We start from the raw sequence: 18,155 nt of genomic DNA on the forward strand, positions 1-18,155 counted from the left end.
AATTTTTCCTTCCTGTCTCCTGGATGAAGGAGCCAGTTATGGAAATGCTTAAAGCTAGTCGGGGGAACACAATCCATTTTGAAAAGTTTGGTGATTTAGCTGCTTAACACAAGTTTCTTCAGTATACGCAGAAAATGAAATGCCTTGAGAATGGCTTAACCTTGCACTCATATATTTCTTTCAAACAATTATATTTCATAAGTTAATGGACAAATACTATCATAAAAGTACAGTTTTCAAAGAATTTCTAGAACGTTCCAGCATAGAAACAGACCATTTGAACCATCAATTGTGCATCCAATGTCCCTCCCCATAGGACCAATAGTCCAAACATTCTCTTGGTTGATTGGCTATGCTAAATTAACCCTAGTGTCTGGGGGATTAGCGGGGTAAATATGAGGGGGTATGGGAATAGGGCCTGAGTGGAACTGTGGTCAGTGCAGACTCGATGGGCAAAATGGCCCCCTTCTGCACTGTAGGATTCTATGGATTCTTGCTTACTTACCATGTTTACTATATCTATCTTCTTCAAGCAGTTATCTAATTACCTTTTTTAAAAATAATTCAAGATGCGGTTCCAGTGGCTAATCAGTAGAATTCCCGTGAAAATTCAACCTCTTATTTTTTAAATTGCTTTTTCCTTCATTTTCTTTCTCCTCACTCCATTTTCCAAGTCTCTTAGACACCAAAGCATTTTGTGAGATGGTTCTGTAACCTAACAATTCTTCAAATTGGTTGATATTCCGATGGCTGAATGCCATCTAAAACAAACCATCCCTCTGCCATGTTGCGGCTCAGTTGCTTGCGCTCATACCTCTAAGTTGAAAGGTTGTTGGTTCGAGGCCCACTCCAGGGCTTGAGCACATAAATGAAGGTTGATAGTCCAGTGAGCTTCTCCCTTGTATTGACCTTTGGTGAGATGTCAGGCAGGATTTTACGGCCTTGCTCGTCCCAAAACCATAAAATCCCACCCAAGGTCAACGCATTTTCCTATTGCCTGCCCCTCGTCCACTCTGGTTCCTGTGGTGGGCGGGGCAGTAAAAGTCCGCCCTCAATTCTAACTCCCTGCCCTTTCAAGTGGAGGTAAAAGATCCAAAGCCACTATTTCAGTGAGGAACGGGGTATTATTCCTTGTGCCCAATATTGGAATAACCTCAATCAGCATCACAAAAAACAGACGATTTGAGTGTTTTCATATTGTTCTTTGTGGTAGTTTGCTGTGTGCAAATGGGCTGCCATATTTCCTAAATTACAACAATGACTACACTTCAAAAGTACTTCATTGGTCATGAAGCACTTTGGAATGTTCAGTGGCTGTGAAACGTGTTCTATAAATGCATTTTCACTGGAAAGATGGAGGCTGAGGGGAAGACCTGATAGAGGTCTACAAAATTGTGAGAGGCATAGACGGGATGGATAGTCAGAGGCTTTTTCCTAGGGTGGAAGTGTCAGTTACAAGGGGGTACAGCTTCAAGGTGACAGGGGGAAAGTTTAAGGAGATGTGCGAGGGAGTTTTTTCTCGCAGAGGAACGCGCTGCCAGAGGAGGTGGTGGAAGCAGGCACATTAGCAACATTTAAGAGGCATCTGGATGGATACATGAATAGGGAGGAAATAGAGGGGTATGGACCGAGTAAGAGCAGAAGGTTTTTATTAGTTTAGTTGGCACATGATGATTGGCACAGCCTTGGTGGACCGAAGGGCCTGCTCCTGGCTGCACTTTTCCTTGTTCTTGTTCTATGTCTTTAATTTCTTTACGTTGCAGCCTTTGCTTCTATTCAGCTATTTTTCTATTTCCTTTACTCCTTGTTTCCTGTTAGCTTTCTACTCGTTCTGTCATTCTGTTCTACTGTCCCCCTCTTTCTCTGTGCCAGCATGCAATTTCTCTTGCATCGTAGTTTGCCTTTTCTCCCCATAACCTTTTTCTACAATAAAAGCTGTGTTGTTGGCTCTGGAATTGCAGTGCCGGCAAGTAGCACTTGTGTGTCTGTGGGTAGCTGCAATGCACTCGGCTGAGGAGAAACCTGGGTCCTGGACCTTGGGGTTTGCAGGTGGCCAGAGCTTGGCCTGAGCAGAAAGGCAGTGGGGCCTGGTTGCAACCTTGATTACTTAGCCTGACCACTTCCACTCTGCACCAATTACTTGTTTTGTTTATTTTCTGTTACTCGGTGGGGCTATTTCTTGTGTCCTTAGGACTAACAGGTTGGGTTGGGAAAATCTGAATCAGTTAACAGGAACCGATTAGCTGTGTTTACCGTGGACCAATTTTTTTTCATGAAATTAGTCAATAAAATCGATAAATCAAATAGTAACACTGATGTGTGTGTGTTGTGACATTATTCACGGAGGGATATGCTAGATACAAAGTGAATGGTTATCAATGAAGTGCTTTCGATTGGTGAGTCATTCAGTATAGTTGCACTGTGAAAGTAATTTGATGCTTCTTGCTGGAATTTGATTTTGAGAGATTGCATGACATTTTTTCAATAACCTACATTAAAATTTGTTCGGAGAAATGTTGCTCTATGTTTGCAATTCATACATGTGTGTGTGTGTATGAAACAGATAAAGAACACATTGTAAGTAACACTGTTAGCATCTTAACCAGTCCTTCTCATGATGCAAGTGCATCTCTCTTCCTCAACCATCTCTATGGTTTCTGGATACTCTATCTTGCTCACATTGTGCACCAACGGTGTAAGATGTCCTTTAAAAAGCAAAGCTTTGGTATAAACAGCATGCAGCATTTTATTGTGATTTGTGACTCTGCCTCACTTCTGCGTGTCAGCAATGCAACTGAGTTACAGGATGATGTAACAGTCTTATTCCAGCAGTCGCCTGACATTCATCCTCCGCTAATATGTCAGTGCAGCGCTGCTAATTTTCCCCAGGATCAATAGTTAATAATTCTGAGCTATTAAATTTGCTCTAATAGATTTAAACGTATGAAAGTGACATTTTGTACGCGTGTTGGAAATCCATACACAGGGCGGACTCTCCTGCGTGCTTGCATTAAAAGAGAATGCCCCCAGAATCAGGTGTAAGTTAAACATGTAAGATATGGTGAACCTACAGATGGCCCGCAAATACAGATTTAAACTATCTAATGATTGATTGAACTATTTCATAGAATGATAAAACACAAAAGGAGGCCGTTGAGCCCATTGTGCGTGTGTCAGCTTCTTGGAAGAACTATTAAAACAGGCTCACTCCTCTACCCTTTGCAGTCTTTCCCCTTCAAGTACTTATCCTATTCCCTTTAGAAAGTTATCACTCAATCCACTCCCACCACCTTTTCAGGCAGTGCATTCCAAATTCATTCATGGGACATGGCTGTCTGGGCCAGCATTTATTGCCCATCCCTAGTTGCCCTTGAACTGAGTGGCTTGCTAGTCCGTTTCAGAGGGCAGTTGAGAGTCAACCACATTGCTGTGGCTCTGGAGTCACATGTAGGCCAGGCTGGGTAAGGACAGCAGATTTCCTTCCCTAACGGACATTAGTGAAGCAGATGGGTTTTTTTCAACAATTGACAATGGTTTCATGGTCAACAGTAGATTCTTAATTCCAGATTTTTTAAATTGAATTCAAATTCCACCAGCTGTTGTGGTGGGATTCGAACCCAGGTCCCCAGAACATTAACTGACTTTCTGGATTAATAATCTAGTGATAATACCACTAGGCCATCACCTCCCCTAAATCATCATATATTATTTCATAATCTTTCCCTCATCTCGCCTTTGTTTCTTTTGGCAGTTCCCTTCACCCTGTGTCCTGTGGTTTTTGACCCTTCTGCCATTGAGAAGAGTTTCTCGTTATTTCCTCTGTCCAAATGCTTCATACTTTTCCACCTCAGTTAATCTTCTCTGCTCCATTGAGAACAATCCCAGCTTCTCTATTCTCTCGCTGCATCTGAACTCCTGTATGCTTGGTACCGTTGCAGTAAATTTCTGCTGGACATTCTTTAAGGTGTTGAAAGGGAACTTGTTGATATCTTTGAGAGGAAATTTCTGTTCTTTGGGTACTTTGATGTGAATAGTATTTTCAATTTTAAAATATGAGTGGGTGAAATCTTACCAAAAGATGGCAGTGACAAAACCAGTGCGTTTCCCTGCAGAGAAACCGGCCAGTTTTCCAGTTTTCTGTCCACAACTTGCGACATTCTGCCAAAGCAAAAATCAAGGGGGAGTGTTTCACGCCAACATGAAGAGGGGCGGGGGGTGGTGGGGGGGTGGTTGTGGGGAGAGCCTCAAAACCCAACTGCACAGTGATCGGGGCACCATCTTTAAAGGGCGGCCTCACCATAACCTGTGTAAATCTCGTTCCCCCCCACGTCCCTCCAGCCATCATGGAGATCTCAGGGCTCCCCTCCCATCCCCAGACCATCTGTCTGTTCCCAGCCACCACCACATCTAAATGAATCCCCGCCCTCCCCTTCTCCCATGAGGCTTCCACTGAGGCCTGCCCCTTGGCACAGGTTGGCACTGCCAGGTTGGCACCGTGCTAACCTGCCAGTGCCAACTTGTGCCAAGGGACAGTGCCGGGGGGCGCATTGCCAGGCCACAGTCTGGCCACGTCCCTCTTCCCTGGGGGCTACCCTTACCTTTGTGCCCCTGGGGAGACCCCCTCCATGACAGGCTCATGTCTGAGTGAACCTATTGAGACGTGAACCTGTTGTAAACCATGCCGACATGACGAAATAAAGGGTGCTTTGTGCTAGAGGGTCAGGAACTGGATTGAGACTGACCAGAAGCAGTCTTCCAGCCAGCAGAAGAGACTTGCAATCCACCAGTTTGGAATGTGTTCAACATAGACCCAAGAATGTAAAGGCCAGTACCCGACACACTCTGACTCATCTCGACTATCTTATACTTGTTTATTCCTCCCTTACTGGAGGGAAATACTTTACAACCTTATCATGAACCAAGAATCGACCAGTCGTTGCCGCAGCATGTTTGTACACGAACCAACATGCCATTTTCTAGTTGCGGTTGTATATCTGTGATACATTGCCTACACTTACTGTATACCTGATTAACAGATTCTAATATTTGGTGAAGTGTTGTTCCCCTCGCACTGTAGACATTGCAATTGATCAGTAAGGGAAAGGAAATCCAGCCGGGATTCAATTAAGTGGTCAAGCCATTTGCTTTTCCTGGGAAAGCATTCACTGTTAGCAATTTTCACAAATAGGACTTGATTTATTTCATTACATCATGATGCAGAGTGATGTAAATTCAAGCTCGGACATATCTATGTTTTAATGCAGTTTGCTTTGAGATTCTTTGGCAGGGAGCCCATTGTTCACCAATATATCTTTGCAATAATTAATAAGCATCTCCTATATGTTGAGCTGCCTGTAAGGTTTGTGTTCATTGTCTATTCCTATCACGCTGGTTGTTGTCAGTACAGGTTTAATGACAAACCAGAGCTATCACTTATGTGTTTTTTTGTTAAATTCAAATGATTGTTGTGCTTGAGAACATCTTGTTTTACACCTATTATTAGGTAAATAGAAAAATAGAATTAATGCCAAGTTGCATGTGGTCAAATGAGGAGGAATTTGAAGTGATGTTTTCCAGAATCACAGAATACTACAATGCAGAAGAGGCCCTTCGGCCCATTAAATCTGCACCGATGCATGAAAGGTCCCGACCTGCGCACCTAATCCCACTTGCCAGCACTTGGCCCATAGCCTTGAATGTTATGGCCAAGTACTCATCCAGGTACTTTTTAAAGGATGTGAGGCATCCCGCCTCCACCACCCTCCCAGGCTTTGCATTCCAGACCGTCACCACCCTCTGCGTAAAAAAGTTTTTCCTCAAATCCCCCCTAAACCTCCCATCCCTCACTTTTAACTTGTATCCCCTTGGAACTGACCCTTCGATTAAAGGGAACAGCTGCTCTCTATCCACCCTGTCCACCCCGCTCAAAATCCTGAACACCTCAATCAGGTCACCCCTCATGATGACATTCATTACTTTTCATTATGAAGCATGTTTCTAATCGTACCGATGGTCTCATCAACTGCCTGGGTGAGAAACTGTACAGCTTCAAATCATAAAAGCATTGGTGAATCATCTTGGCCACTTCTGATGAGTTGATTGATTGGAAAAGTTGTGTTCCTTGAGCATTTATTCTGGCAACATACACATCTACATATTGTCCACAGTCTTATCCAAGTGAAGCAAAGCCAGGAAGCACAATAGGTAGCCACTGTGGTCGGCTGAATTCTAGAAAAAAAAAGTTCATTATAATCTACTTTAATTAAACAAGCTGACAGGTGTATCACGCACTGCTGTCTCGCGGCAAAGCTTTTGATTCACATCAGCTAATTGAGACTGCAATCTGTGGAATGAAAACCAGGTGCATTCCAGTAAAGGTTTCCAATCTGCCCTGCTGAATTATCACCAAGGGAGTGTGATTTTTATTTCTAAGTTCTGTTGCTCTGAAATTTCCTAAAATCAATAGGATTTCATGATGTTTTGCCGCCGTGGTGAGAACGCGATGGGAAGAAATATTTTCACTTCAGTGAGGATCTTGTTGCTTTGTGCAATGTCAACATTTTAGTGTCGGTCAAAGCTAACATAACAATGGACCTGCCAACTCTGACTTCCTGGTTTAATTCAGCATGCTCTATTCTCTGCAGAGACTTTACATGCCTTTTAAAATTCTTGTTCTGCAACATAAAGCCAGTCAGTAGGTCAACACACACTTCTGATCGATTTTGCCCACTTTAGTGAACAGGAACACGTAATACTTGTCACGGGTGTGTGCAGTTAAAGGCCTTGAAAACAGATTTTGATTCTCTGTGCATGCACGTTAATCCTGATGCATGACTTGGTTTGGAAAATATCTGTATCGCATGCATCTTGTACATCAAATGTATTTACTTTTATATATAACAATAAAAGATATTACCTTTATTGTAATTACAGTGTCAATTTTTCAAAAGTTCAGTGATATTTTCATAGAATCCCTACAGTGCAGAAGGAGGCCATTCAGCCCATTGAGCCTGCACCCACCCAGACCCTATTCCCCTAACCCCACGTATTTACCCTGCTAGTCCCCCTGTCAGTAAGGGGCAATTAATCTAGCATGGCCAATCAACCGACTCTGCACATCTTTGGAGTGTGGGAGGAAACCAGAGCACCCGGAGGAAACCCACACAGACACGGGGGGGAGAATGTGCAAACTCCACGCAGGATGTCACCCGAGGCCAGAATTGAACCCACATCCCTGGTGCTGTGAGGCAGTAGTGTTAACCACTGTGCCGCCCGGCAGAGCTACAAAAGAAGACAGCTCTTGAAGGTTCTGTGACACAATAACACTACCTGAAAGTGACATTTTGTAACTCCCATTACCCAGCGGCCTGCCAGTCTGTACTAATCTGTTGCCCCTTTTACACTCTGTCTGCAGTAACATATGACTGTTATCACCCTGTGGCATACTAAGTCTGTACAGTGGTAAGTTCCAGCAATACAAAAGTAAGATTAATGTTTAAGAATGAGTCATCTTTGCTGTTTAGCTTTGGAACCTGATAATGAAAGTGATCAAGTTCAGATATTCTCATTAAAGAAAATCATCTCCAAAGATATTGCATAGATATTAATGATATAACAACCACAAATCAGCATGAATTTATTTGACACATTAAACTTTTAGGTGGGCCTTTGATTCCATATGGTGCAGAAGTCTTTTTCCATTGACTGCTGATCATGTGGTAGCGCTGCTGATGCTAGCAGCTTTTACACATCATCTCATTTCTTTTCCTTACCGATGGTGTCAGATATCAATGAAGGAGTCTGTGAAAATAGCCACTTGAGGACTAAGTACAGACTTCTGGCAATGTCGCTGAGACAGTGCACACAATTGTCAATTCTGATAAGTTGAACAAATGGCTCATTATCCCAAGGGGGCATTGTAACTAAAGGTCTGATAGTCAAAAACTATGGATGTTGTAGCATTTGCTGGGAAGTGCAGCCACCCAGTTTAAACCATCCACCAATCTAGTGGCTCTTTGCTGCTGTCTGTTAGTTGTGGGACAGTCGCTTTCCTGAATCAATCGCCCTGTGTATGATAAGATATGCCTTACATGGCTCCAGCTGCCTATTGCTGCTATTATTGTGTCAGCGGCTCAGTTGGTAGTATGCTCACCTTTGTCAGAAGGTTGGGGGTTCAAGTCCCATTTCAGAAATCTGAGCAGAAAAGTCGAGGTTGATACTCCAGTGCAGTAGTGTTAGATGTGCTCTATTTTGGTCAAACCAAACTTTTGTTCCCTCAGGTAATAGAATCCTTGATCCTATTTTTGATGGAGTTTACCCCACTGTAGGGGCAATATTTACCCCCATTCAGCATCACAACAGAGAGATTATCCACTGGTCGTTATTACTTTGTTTGTGGGAATGGTAAATCCACAGCCATTTTCCCCACATCACAGCAATGGCAACATTTCAAAAGTACATGATTGGCTTTGGAACATCCTAATGTCTTGGAAGGCATTATAAGTACAAGTCTGTTTTTGCACCACACCATCCTGACTAGGAAATATATTGCCGTCCCTTCACTGCCACTGGGTCAAACTCCTGAGATTCCCTTGGTAACAGTACAGATGATGGGGAGATGCTGGCGTTGGACAGGGGAAGGCACAGTAAAAGTCTCACAACGCCAGGTTAAAGTCCAACAGGTTTACTTGGTAGCACGAGCTTTTGGAGCGCTGTTCCTTCATCAGCTGAGTGGAGAATTGGGTTCACAAACAGGGCATATATAGACACAGACTCAATTACAAGATAATGGTTGGAATGCGAGCCTTAACAGGTAATCAAGTCTTTACAGGCCTTGACAATGCGAGTGGAGAGAGGGTTAAGCACAGGTTAAAGAGATGTGAATTGTCTCAAGCCAGGACAGTTAGTAAGATTTTGCAAGCCCAGGCAAGTCATGGGGGTTACAGGTAGTGTGACATGAATCTAAGATCATGGTTGAGGCCGTCCTCATGTGTGCGAAACTTGGCTATCAGTTTCTGTTTGGCGATTCTGCATTGTGTGTCATGAAGGCCGCCTTGGAGAACGCTTACCTGAAGATCAGAGGCTGAATGCCCTTGACTGCTGAAATGTTCCCCGACAGGAAACAAAATGTCCTTCCTGGTGATTGTTGAGCGGTATCCATTCATCCATTGTCGTAGCGTCTGCATGGTCTCGTCGATGTACCATGCCTCGGGACATCCTTTCCTGCAGGGTATCAGGTAGACAACATTGGCCGAGTCGCAAGAGTATGTACTGTGTACCTGGCAGATGGTGTTCTCATGTGAGATGATGGCATCCGTGTTGATAATCCGGCACATCTTGCAGAGGTTGCTGTGGCAGGGTTGTGTGGTGTCGTGACCACTGTTCTCCTGAAGGCTGGGTAGTTTGCTGTGGATAATGGTCTGTTTGAGGTTGCGTGGTTGTTTGAAGGCAAGTAGTGGGGGTGTGGAGATGACCTTGGCGAGATGTTCGTCTTCTTCTGGGGTGGCACGGTAGCACAGTGGTTAGCACTGCTGCTTCACAGCTCCAGGGACCTGGGTTCGATTCCCAGCTCAGGTCACTGTCTGTGGGGAGTTTGCACATTCTTCTCGTGTCTGCGTGGGTTTCCTCCGGGTGCTCCGGTTTCCTCCTACAGTCCAAAGATGTGCGGGTTAGGTTGATTAGCCATGCTAAAATTGGCCCTTAGTGTCCTGAGATGCATAGGTTAGAGGGATTAGCGGGTAAAATATGTAGGGATATGGGGGTCGGGCCTGGGTGGGATTGTGGTTGGTGCAGACTCGATGGGCCGAATGGCCTCTTTCTGCACTGTAGAGTTCTATGATTCTATGATTCTATTCATCGATGGCATGTTGAAGGCTCCAAAGAAGATGTCGTAGCTTCTCTCCTCCGGGGAAGTACTGGACGACTCTGTCGGCCATGTCCCGTGTTTGTCTTCTGAGGAGGTCGGTGTGGTTTTTCGCTGTGGTGCGTCGGAAATGTTGAGCGATGAGTCGAGCGCCATATCCGGTTCTTACGAGGGCATCTTTCAGTGTCTGTAGGTGTCTGTTGCATTCTTCCTCATCTGAGCAGATCCTGTGTATATAGAGGGCTGTGTATATGGAGGGGATGACTTCTTTAATGTGTTTAGGGTGGAACTGCTGAGGTTATTCATGAAGCCCTTGTCTTCTCAATCTTGCCCCTGGCCTGAGGTGCAGTGGTCCTCAGGTTAAATCACCACCAGTCAGCTCTCCCTCTCAAAGGGGAGAGCAGCCTATGGTCATCTGGGACCATGGCGACTTTACCTTTACCTATTTGGATTAAAATATATTCCTTTTATCAGTGATGCTACTGAGCTAAACTTAGTTTTCAAGGGTTAGATTCACAAAACAGTAAAGTTGGGAGATATTGGTTAAAATTCAGCCAAGATACCTGGACCAAAATACTGGAGACAACAAAAGACATGATAATGATCCTCAGTAGTCATTGCTGCTGCAACACTTCTATTCATTAGAACACAGCAGGGGTCATTGCTAAGTTTGACTGTTAGATTGTCATTGATTAAAAGCTGACTCTTTTTAAAAGCAGAAAGCTGTAAGTTGAGTCAAGTTTTGCTCACGGAAAAACCACGTTGAAGAGATTAAAAATGCAATAGAATACTGAGAAGAAGTCAGGAATCATTTTGGACTTTGCCACCTGCTTGGCTGCCTCAAGGAATAAATTGCCTGCAGAAGTAGTATCTCCCTTAGATAAAAGCAAATTACTGCGGATGCTGGAATCTGAAACAAAGGCCGGAACGTTACGGCCGTTCACGCTGGCGGGGTTTCCCCATCCCGCTGCAGTGTACGGAGTGTTGGCTGGGTGCCAAATTCTCCAATTTCACTGCAGCGGGAGCGTGGCGTGAATGGCCGGTAGGATTGCGCCCTAGAACAGAAAATGTTGGAAAGTCTCAGCAAGTCTGATAGCATCTGTGGAGAGAGAATAGATCTAATGTTTTCAGTCTGGACCTGACTCAAAATGTTAGTTCTATTCTCTCTCCACAGATGCTGTCAGACCAGCTGATATTTTCCAGCATTTCCTGTAGAATCTACCTAAGATTCATTCTATTCCTATCAATGAATTAAATATCCTGTGGATTCTATGAAGAATAGGGAATCTGCTCCTATGGGTGAAATTACCCTCATGTGATGACCCACTAATGTGGGAAAGAGTAGCATATTCTTAATTTTGTACCATTGTGCAAAGATAAAAGAGAACAATTAGATTAAGTGAAAGTATTCATTAATGTTGCTCACTTTTATGTGCGTTGCAGCTCTGCATTTGCCTAAACTTTCATAGCAGCTGTGATGAAATATGTTTGACACTCTATAAATAATGAGAGGCGAGGAACAAAGTGGTATCAAGCACATGACCTGAACAACATTCAGGCTTGGACCGATAAGAGGCATGAATCATACATGCTACATAAATGCCAGGCAATGACCATCATCCTTCGCCATTCAACTGTATTATCTCACCAGATCTCTCATCATCAAAATCCTGGGGTCACTATTGACCAGAAATTTAACTGGACCAGCCATATAAATTCTGTCGCTCTGGGAGCCGCAAAGATTAGTTTCCCATGAATGAATTATTTTTTAAATGTTTATTTTTGCTGGAAGTGTGCAAAGTCTGGGCACATGCACTGAGATTACAGAATCGTCCTCCCGACATCGGTCTGACATATAACAGGTAAGGATGGTAACATTTGAGTATGGCTGAAAAAACAGGAGATGCTATCAAAGCTTTTTGTCCTGTACTGATCAGGGCAGATGCAAGAATGCCTAATTTCATGCCGTTACTGTAGCAACACGAGTGGTATTTTCCACCAACAGGATGCCACTGTCAAGCCAAAAGGATGTTCTGCCTATCACACAAATTATTAATGTGATATAGGAATTCCAGTTCCTAGCCCATACGTACCAGTGACTGGTGGATCATGTCAAACATCGCACCCCTTCAGCTCTTTGCAATGGGCAGAGTACTGACCATATTCCATTAGCCCATATTAGCAAAACCCAAACATAATGTTTAATGTTAGGTTGGCCAGCACTTGTTGAACAATCTTGAGTGTGTCAAGTATCATCCTGACAACCAATTTAAGATTATCAGTTGAGTTCACATTGCGGCTTTTTTGAATTGAGCAAAAACATGGGGGACCATAGTTTACTGATGCATTCTCCATGGCAACACCTCGACCAATCAGAATTGACTTACCAACCAATCAGCACCTTTTTCTCATGCAGTATAAATTGTTGTTCCCTTTGAAATTTGGCATTCTTGCATCTGCCCTGATGAGTGAAAGACAGGAAGCTTCAGCAGCATGTTTCTTTTTAAGACAATACTTAATTTCTGTACTGCCATTCTATTGTGAGGGTTCAGACTAACTTGACAGGGGTATGGGAATGAAGAGAAAATATCAGAGAGGAATACCAAGGTGCCCAGAATACTGGGAGAGATAGACAGCACCAAAATAAGGATTAGTAAATTAATGGATGGGGTCAGAATAAAGGAGAAAGTAATAAAATCTAAACCAGGTTTCCTTTGCACAGATATGAATGCATGGATCATGGTAAATAAGAGCAAAGGAACAAAAAAGGTGCAATTGCATTATGTGGTGTAGTATAGAGGCCACCAACTAGAGCACAGTTTGAAAGGGGGTGCTGGAGCAGAGGGACCTGGGTGTGTATGTGCACAAGTTATTGATGGTAGCAGGATAGGTTGCAAAAATGGTGAATAAAGCATGCATATCCTAAGCTTTATTTATAAGGGCAAAGGTTACAAGAGCAAGGAGGTTATGTTGAACTTGTACACGGCACCAGTTTGGCCTCAGTTGGAGCATTGTGTTCCGTTCTGGGCACCACAACAGAGGAAGGATGTGAACACATTGGAGAAAGTGCAGAAAAAGATTCACAAGAATGTTCCCAGGGATGAGGAATGTCGGTTATGAAGATAGATTGGTGAAGACTGTTTTCCCCTCAGAGAAAAGAAGACTGAGAGGAAATTTGACACAGGTATTCAAACTCAAGGTGTCTGGATAGAGTTGAAAGGGAGAAACCGTTCCCACTTGTGAAAGAGCTGAGAGCAAGAGGACGCACATTTATATTAACTGGTAACAGAAGCAAAAGTGACATAAGGAAAAACATTTTCATGCAACAAGTGGGAAAGATCTGGAATGCACGGCCTCAGAATGTGGTGGAGGCAAGTTCAATCATAACATTTAAAAGGAAATTAGACAAATATCTATGATATATATTTCCGTTAAAAATGGGGATATGGGGAACAGGTGAGGAGGTGGATTTGAGACCAGGGAAAGATCAGCCATGATCTGATTGAATGGCAGGGCAGGCTGGCAAGAGCTGAATTTGCCTGCTTCTGCTCCTAATTCTTATGCTTCTAAAAAAAGAACAATGGGCAAGGTTACAGGGGAAAAGACAGGAGAATCTATGTAATCGAACTAAGTGAATTTCTCATTCACAGAACTGGTGCAGATGCAAAGGACCAAATGAGTTCGTTCTGTGCTGTAAAAGTTTTGTGATTTCTGATACACCTGCGACTACATTAACGTTTATTTGTTGAATTAGAATTATAAATTAGGTGGGGAGATTGGTGTTAGAAGATTTCAACTGGAGCAGAATTCCCTGGCTACGGGTTACTTTGCCTTACCAATGACACACAAATTTGAAGAAGGTAGTTAGTATTCATCCATGCCAAGTTATATGAAATGCTCACAAGAGAGTGTTAAGACATGTGGGCATTCTGCAGAAAGTGGTGTGTAGGTGATGACTGTTTACAGCCTGACAGCTAACAGCACAGTTAGTTCGCTGCCTACACAATGGATTCGATAGTATTTTTTGCGAACGTCTTCTAACATTCCATAATAATTTCATAACCAGATATTTTTGATTTCCCTTTGCTCTGACCACCAGACACATTTTACTTATTTTTTTAATGCGTTTCTCTGACTGTTCCTAGCTCTCTGCAGTTTGGAATGTGATATATCCCATTATCACCATCAAACACACCTCCTACTCAGTTGAGAGATGTACGTCTGGGAATCGCAAATTAACTTGCCAATTCTTTTTCCTTCCGAAAGGAAGTACCATGATGCTGTGTAATATTTCATCTTGGCCCCAAATGGAAATCAGACCACCTTTGCTGAAGACTCCATCTCATTCCTAATTCCTTGCAGAAATCCTTAGTTAGCAGTTTGGAATGGCAAAAATTTTTCATTCTTCCATTTTCACTTAAAGTGATATTCATGCTGTGTTACTAAGTTATCATTGTGTCAATGGGATTAGCTTCTGCTCATGTGAATAAGTTGTATTGAACTAGAATGACAGGGGAGCATCAGTGCAGGCTATAACTGTACTGAGTCAGGATAGATGCCAGGAGGTTTCTGCAGCAGACTGTCCAACGCTCCAGGAGTAAGTTATTGGTATGCCAAGTGAATGTGGATTTGCCGTCGATGTCCATAATGGAGCTGGATGAGTTCCCGCAAATGGAGGCCATCTTGGGAGACAGTGGCTTGTTCCAAGTTAATGGTGCCAACCACCGTTGCTTGATTGCTTCTGGGGTTTGCGCGGTTAGAGAAAGTGTTCCAGGAGTTTTCTCCTAAATTGGACTCACTTTGCGTCCAGGTGATTGCTTGGCTCTGGGAGCAGTCATGAGGGGCAGGGGGTGGGGGTGTGTGGGGGAGTTGGGTTTAATGGTGGAAATAGCTGCACCATGTAGGATAAGGCAGGTTTGATGGATCAGCGGACATTTTCCAAACACAAGTGTTTGATAGCACGTGGGTCAGCTGAAAATAATTGGCATCAGTCTTTCAAATTTCATTTTTTTCCCTCAAGATAAAGGTGATAATGTCGACCAGTGCCTCTCAGCAGCACACTGCCAAGCCCTTTGGTTTTTCTCATTCAAAATGCATGGTATTCTCTTCCAGACCTGGCCTCATATCCTAAATGGGTCACCAATGTACACTTTACATTGCTTTTGCAATGAATTGGAGTATTGTGAGCAATTTTGGGCCCCGTATCTAAGGAAGGATGTGCTGGCCTTGGAGAGGGTGCAGAGGAGGTTCATGAGAATGATCCTGGTAATGCAAAGCTTGATGTATGAAGAGAGTCTGAGGACCCTGGGTCTGTTCTCGATGGAGTTTAGAAGGGTGAGGGGCGATCTCAATGAAACTTACAGAATACTGAAAGGCCAGCATAGAGTGGATGTGGGGAAGATGTTTCCATTAGAAATGAGAATCTGAGGGCACTGACCACACAACCTCAGAATAAAGGGACGACCCTTTAGAACTGAGATGAGGAGGAATTTCTTCAGCCAGAGGGTGGTGAATCTGCGGAATTCATTGCCACAGAAGGCTGTGGAGGCCAGGCCATTGAGTTTATTTAAGATAGGGATAGATAGGTCCTTGATTGGTAAGGGGATCAAAGGTTACGGGGAAAAGGTGGGAGAATGGGATTGAGAAACTTATCAGCAATGATTGAATGGCCAAGCAGAGTCGATGGGTTGAATGGCCTAATTCTGCTCCTATATCTTATGGTTTTATGGAATTCTAAGATGGTCATTCTGGTCCTTTCTATTCATTCCTGTATGCAGCTGCAATCTCCCATGGATCCTGGTGCTTTCGTTTCGTTTCTCTGTGTCCACACCAAATGTAACTAAGTGGATAGCTCTTTCAGATAAACAATCCAGATGGCCTCTTCCTGCGCGAACAACTTCTCCATTTCTGCCTTGAGCTGTGCCAAACGTACTTATAACCCAGTGATTAATGGCAGTAGAGCAAAATGTAGTGTCAAATGCAGCTGGAGTTAAACTGCATAAGAATAGGAGAATATTGTGGATAGGATAGATAGACACTTTCCTCCCCCTGCCCTCCCAGCACACACGCACACATCCAAAAATGATTCACCCTCTCGGGAGATAAAAACACTCTCTTTTCATTTTGTTGAGTATTTTATTGACAAGGACACCAGCACAATTTCTGTCCTCACTGCAAGACACTCAGAAAGACTGCCGTATTGTGTCCTACGCTCTGTAAACCAATGAATTGGCAATGCCTCTGTGCGCTTGGCAGCATAATCAAGAATATGCAAGGAAAATCGCATCCTTGGGTCAGGGTTGCGAACTTGTGTGTTACAGCTGAATTAGTAATTATCTCTAAGAGCAGAAAATGGGAAGTAATTTGGTTTACTTGAATTCTACACACAGATGTATTTATATCAAGCTGAGTGTAGTTAGCAAATCCATAATTTTGTATTTGTTCAAATGTGAGTCATCTTCGGTATGATAACAGAAATTCTATTTGTAGCAAATGCTTACATTGTAGCTATGGTAAAATCTATCAACCCTGTCACCACTTACAGCACCTCATCTCAGATACTAAATACAGTTTTAAAGTGTATTTTAGCCATGATAAATAGAACGTTCATGATTCCTTTCTTCGAATGAACCTATGATTGCATCTCGCTTTGCAAGAAAATAATCACCCAGTAGCCCTGCGTTTCTACTGACTTTCACAGCAGCAGCCGTGATATGTGCCAGACACTCTGTAAATAATGAGAAGCTAACTAAAGGACAGCATGGTATGAAATTCGTGCCAGCTTGTAACCACACAGCACAAAATGCACCATTCGGAACCAGTCTTTACGAACAGGTTTAAATAAAAATAGTTTAACCTCCTCCCCACCTCCAACACACCCCCCACCCTGGTTGTTTTAAGTTTTCATGATGGAAGTGGGTGGCACGGTGCCACTGTGGTTAGCACCACTGCCTCACAGCGCCAGGGACCCAGATTCAACTCCGGCCTTGGGTGACTGCCTGTGTGAAGTTTGCACTTTCTTCTCGTGTCTGCATGGGTTTCCTCCGGGTGCTCCGGTTTCCTCCCACACTCCAAAGATGTGCAGGTTAGGTGGATTGACCATGCTAAATTGCCCCTTAGTATCAGGGGGATTACCAGGGTAAATACGTGGGGTTATGGGGATAGGGCCTGAGTGGGATTATTGTCAGTGCAGACTCGATGAGCCAAATGGGATCTTTCTGCACTATAGAGATTCTATGAAGCCTTCTCTATCTGAGTTCTCACTTTTCAGAAATGCATTTGGCAATTATCAACACAATCGTTCAAATTGTTCCTTGTTCATCTATTGGAGCTGTTTTTGAAAAGTCTTCTGTGAGCACAGAAATTAAAGATGAAAGGAAATCATTATCTCCATCATCTTTCAAAAGACTTGACACCTGGCGACGGGGCTTGTAGTTGTGTCAGAACAAGAGCTAACATTGACATTAAAATAGCAAGGCCCAGGTTATGTGGTGGAGATGGGGCAGTAATGATGTTGCTTTATTTATAAATTGTTAAATAAAAAAAATAATGACTTGAAACCTAAATGCTATCACTGATCAACTTGAGCAAGAACCTTACAGTTAGTTACTGACCAATGAAACTACAGGATTGGATCATTGCATTACAAGACATGCTTAATGTACTGAGCTCCCAGACCAGGAAGCTTGTTCATTGAGATAGTTACTGGGTTATTTTCAGTAAACACCAATATGTATCAAATGGCCAATAGATTATTAAGATGTATTGTTATGTCCAGTGAAGGCATGTCATATTCATTATTTTACACATGGATTGACCTTGTATGGAAGCTTCGGGACCTAACTTCTATTGATTTGAAATGGGCACTGATGAATTGTTAGGGTGGCTCCCAAGGGGCCAGGTGACCATCGCTTACTCAACACAGACAATCAAACTCCAGGTAAGTTCCAAATTGCATAACCGTGAATGGGGAGCTTCCCCTGAAATGCACTTACCAAGACAGGTGTTATCTGTGGAGTTGATGCCTGCTATTATCGAAGCTTACTCAAAACACAAGTGTCAATGGACTCTGACTCTAAGCCTCAATGCTCCCAAATTAGGACAAAGTGTCCATGCCAGTGGGAAAAGCGGAGTGTTTGCTGTTGGCTTTGACAGCTTCTGTCAGGTGGGATTCATCCACCTGAAAGATGCAAATTAATACATCCCGAAAAATTCGCTGGTCAGCCCCGCTTTTCAGCGAAATGAGGGTGCCATTTTTAAAGGGCTCCTCAATCCCCAGGGTCGGAGACAGGCC

At 43.3% G+C, this 18,155-nt stretch overlaps 1 protein-coding gene across 1 annotated transcript in view; it reads left to right on the plus strand.

Moving 5' to 3' along the window:
* The first annotated feature begins 17,882 nt into the window (after positions 1–17,882).
* The window catches only part of LOC144506769 (uncharacterized), a 34,564-nt gene continuing 34,291 nt past the window's right edge, over positions 17,883–18,155 (plus strand). Inside the window, exon 1 of the mRNA XM_078233127.1 lies at positions 17,883–18,026. Coding sequence (XP_078089253.1) covers positions 17,883–18,026 — 144 coding nt within the window. The remainder of the gene's footprint in view (positions 18,027–18,155) is intronic.

Source organism: Mustelus asterias, chromosome 18 (assembly GCF_964213995.1).
Source record: "Mustelus asterias chromosome 18, sMusAst1.hap1.1, whole genome shotgun sequence".
Classification (NCBI taxonomy): domain Eukaryota; kingdom Metazoa; phylum Chordata; class Chondrichthyes; order Carcharhiniformes; family Triakidae; genus Mustelus; species Mustelus asterias.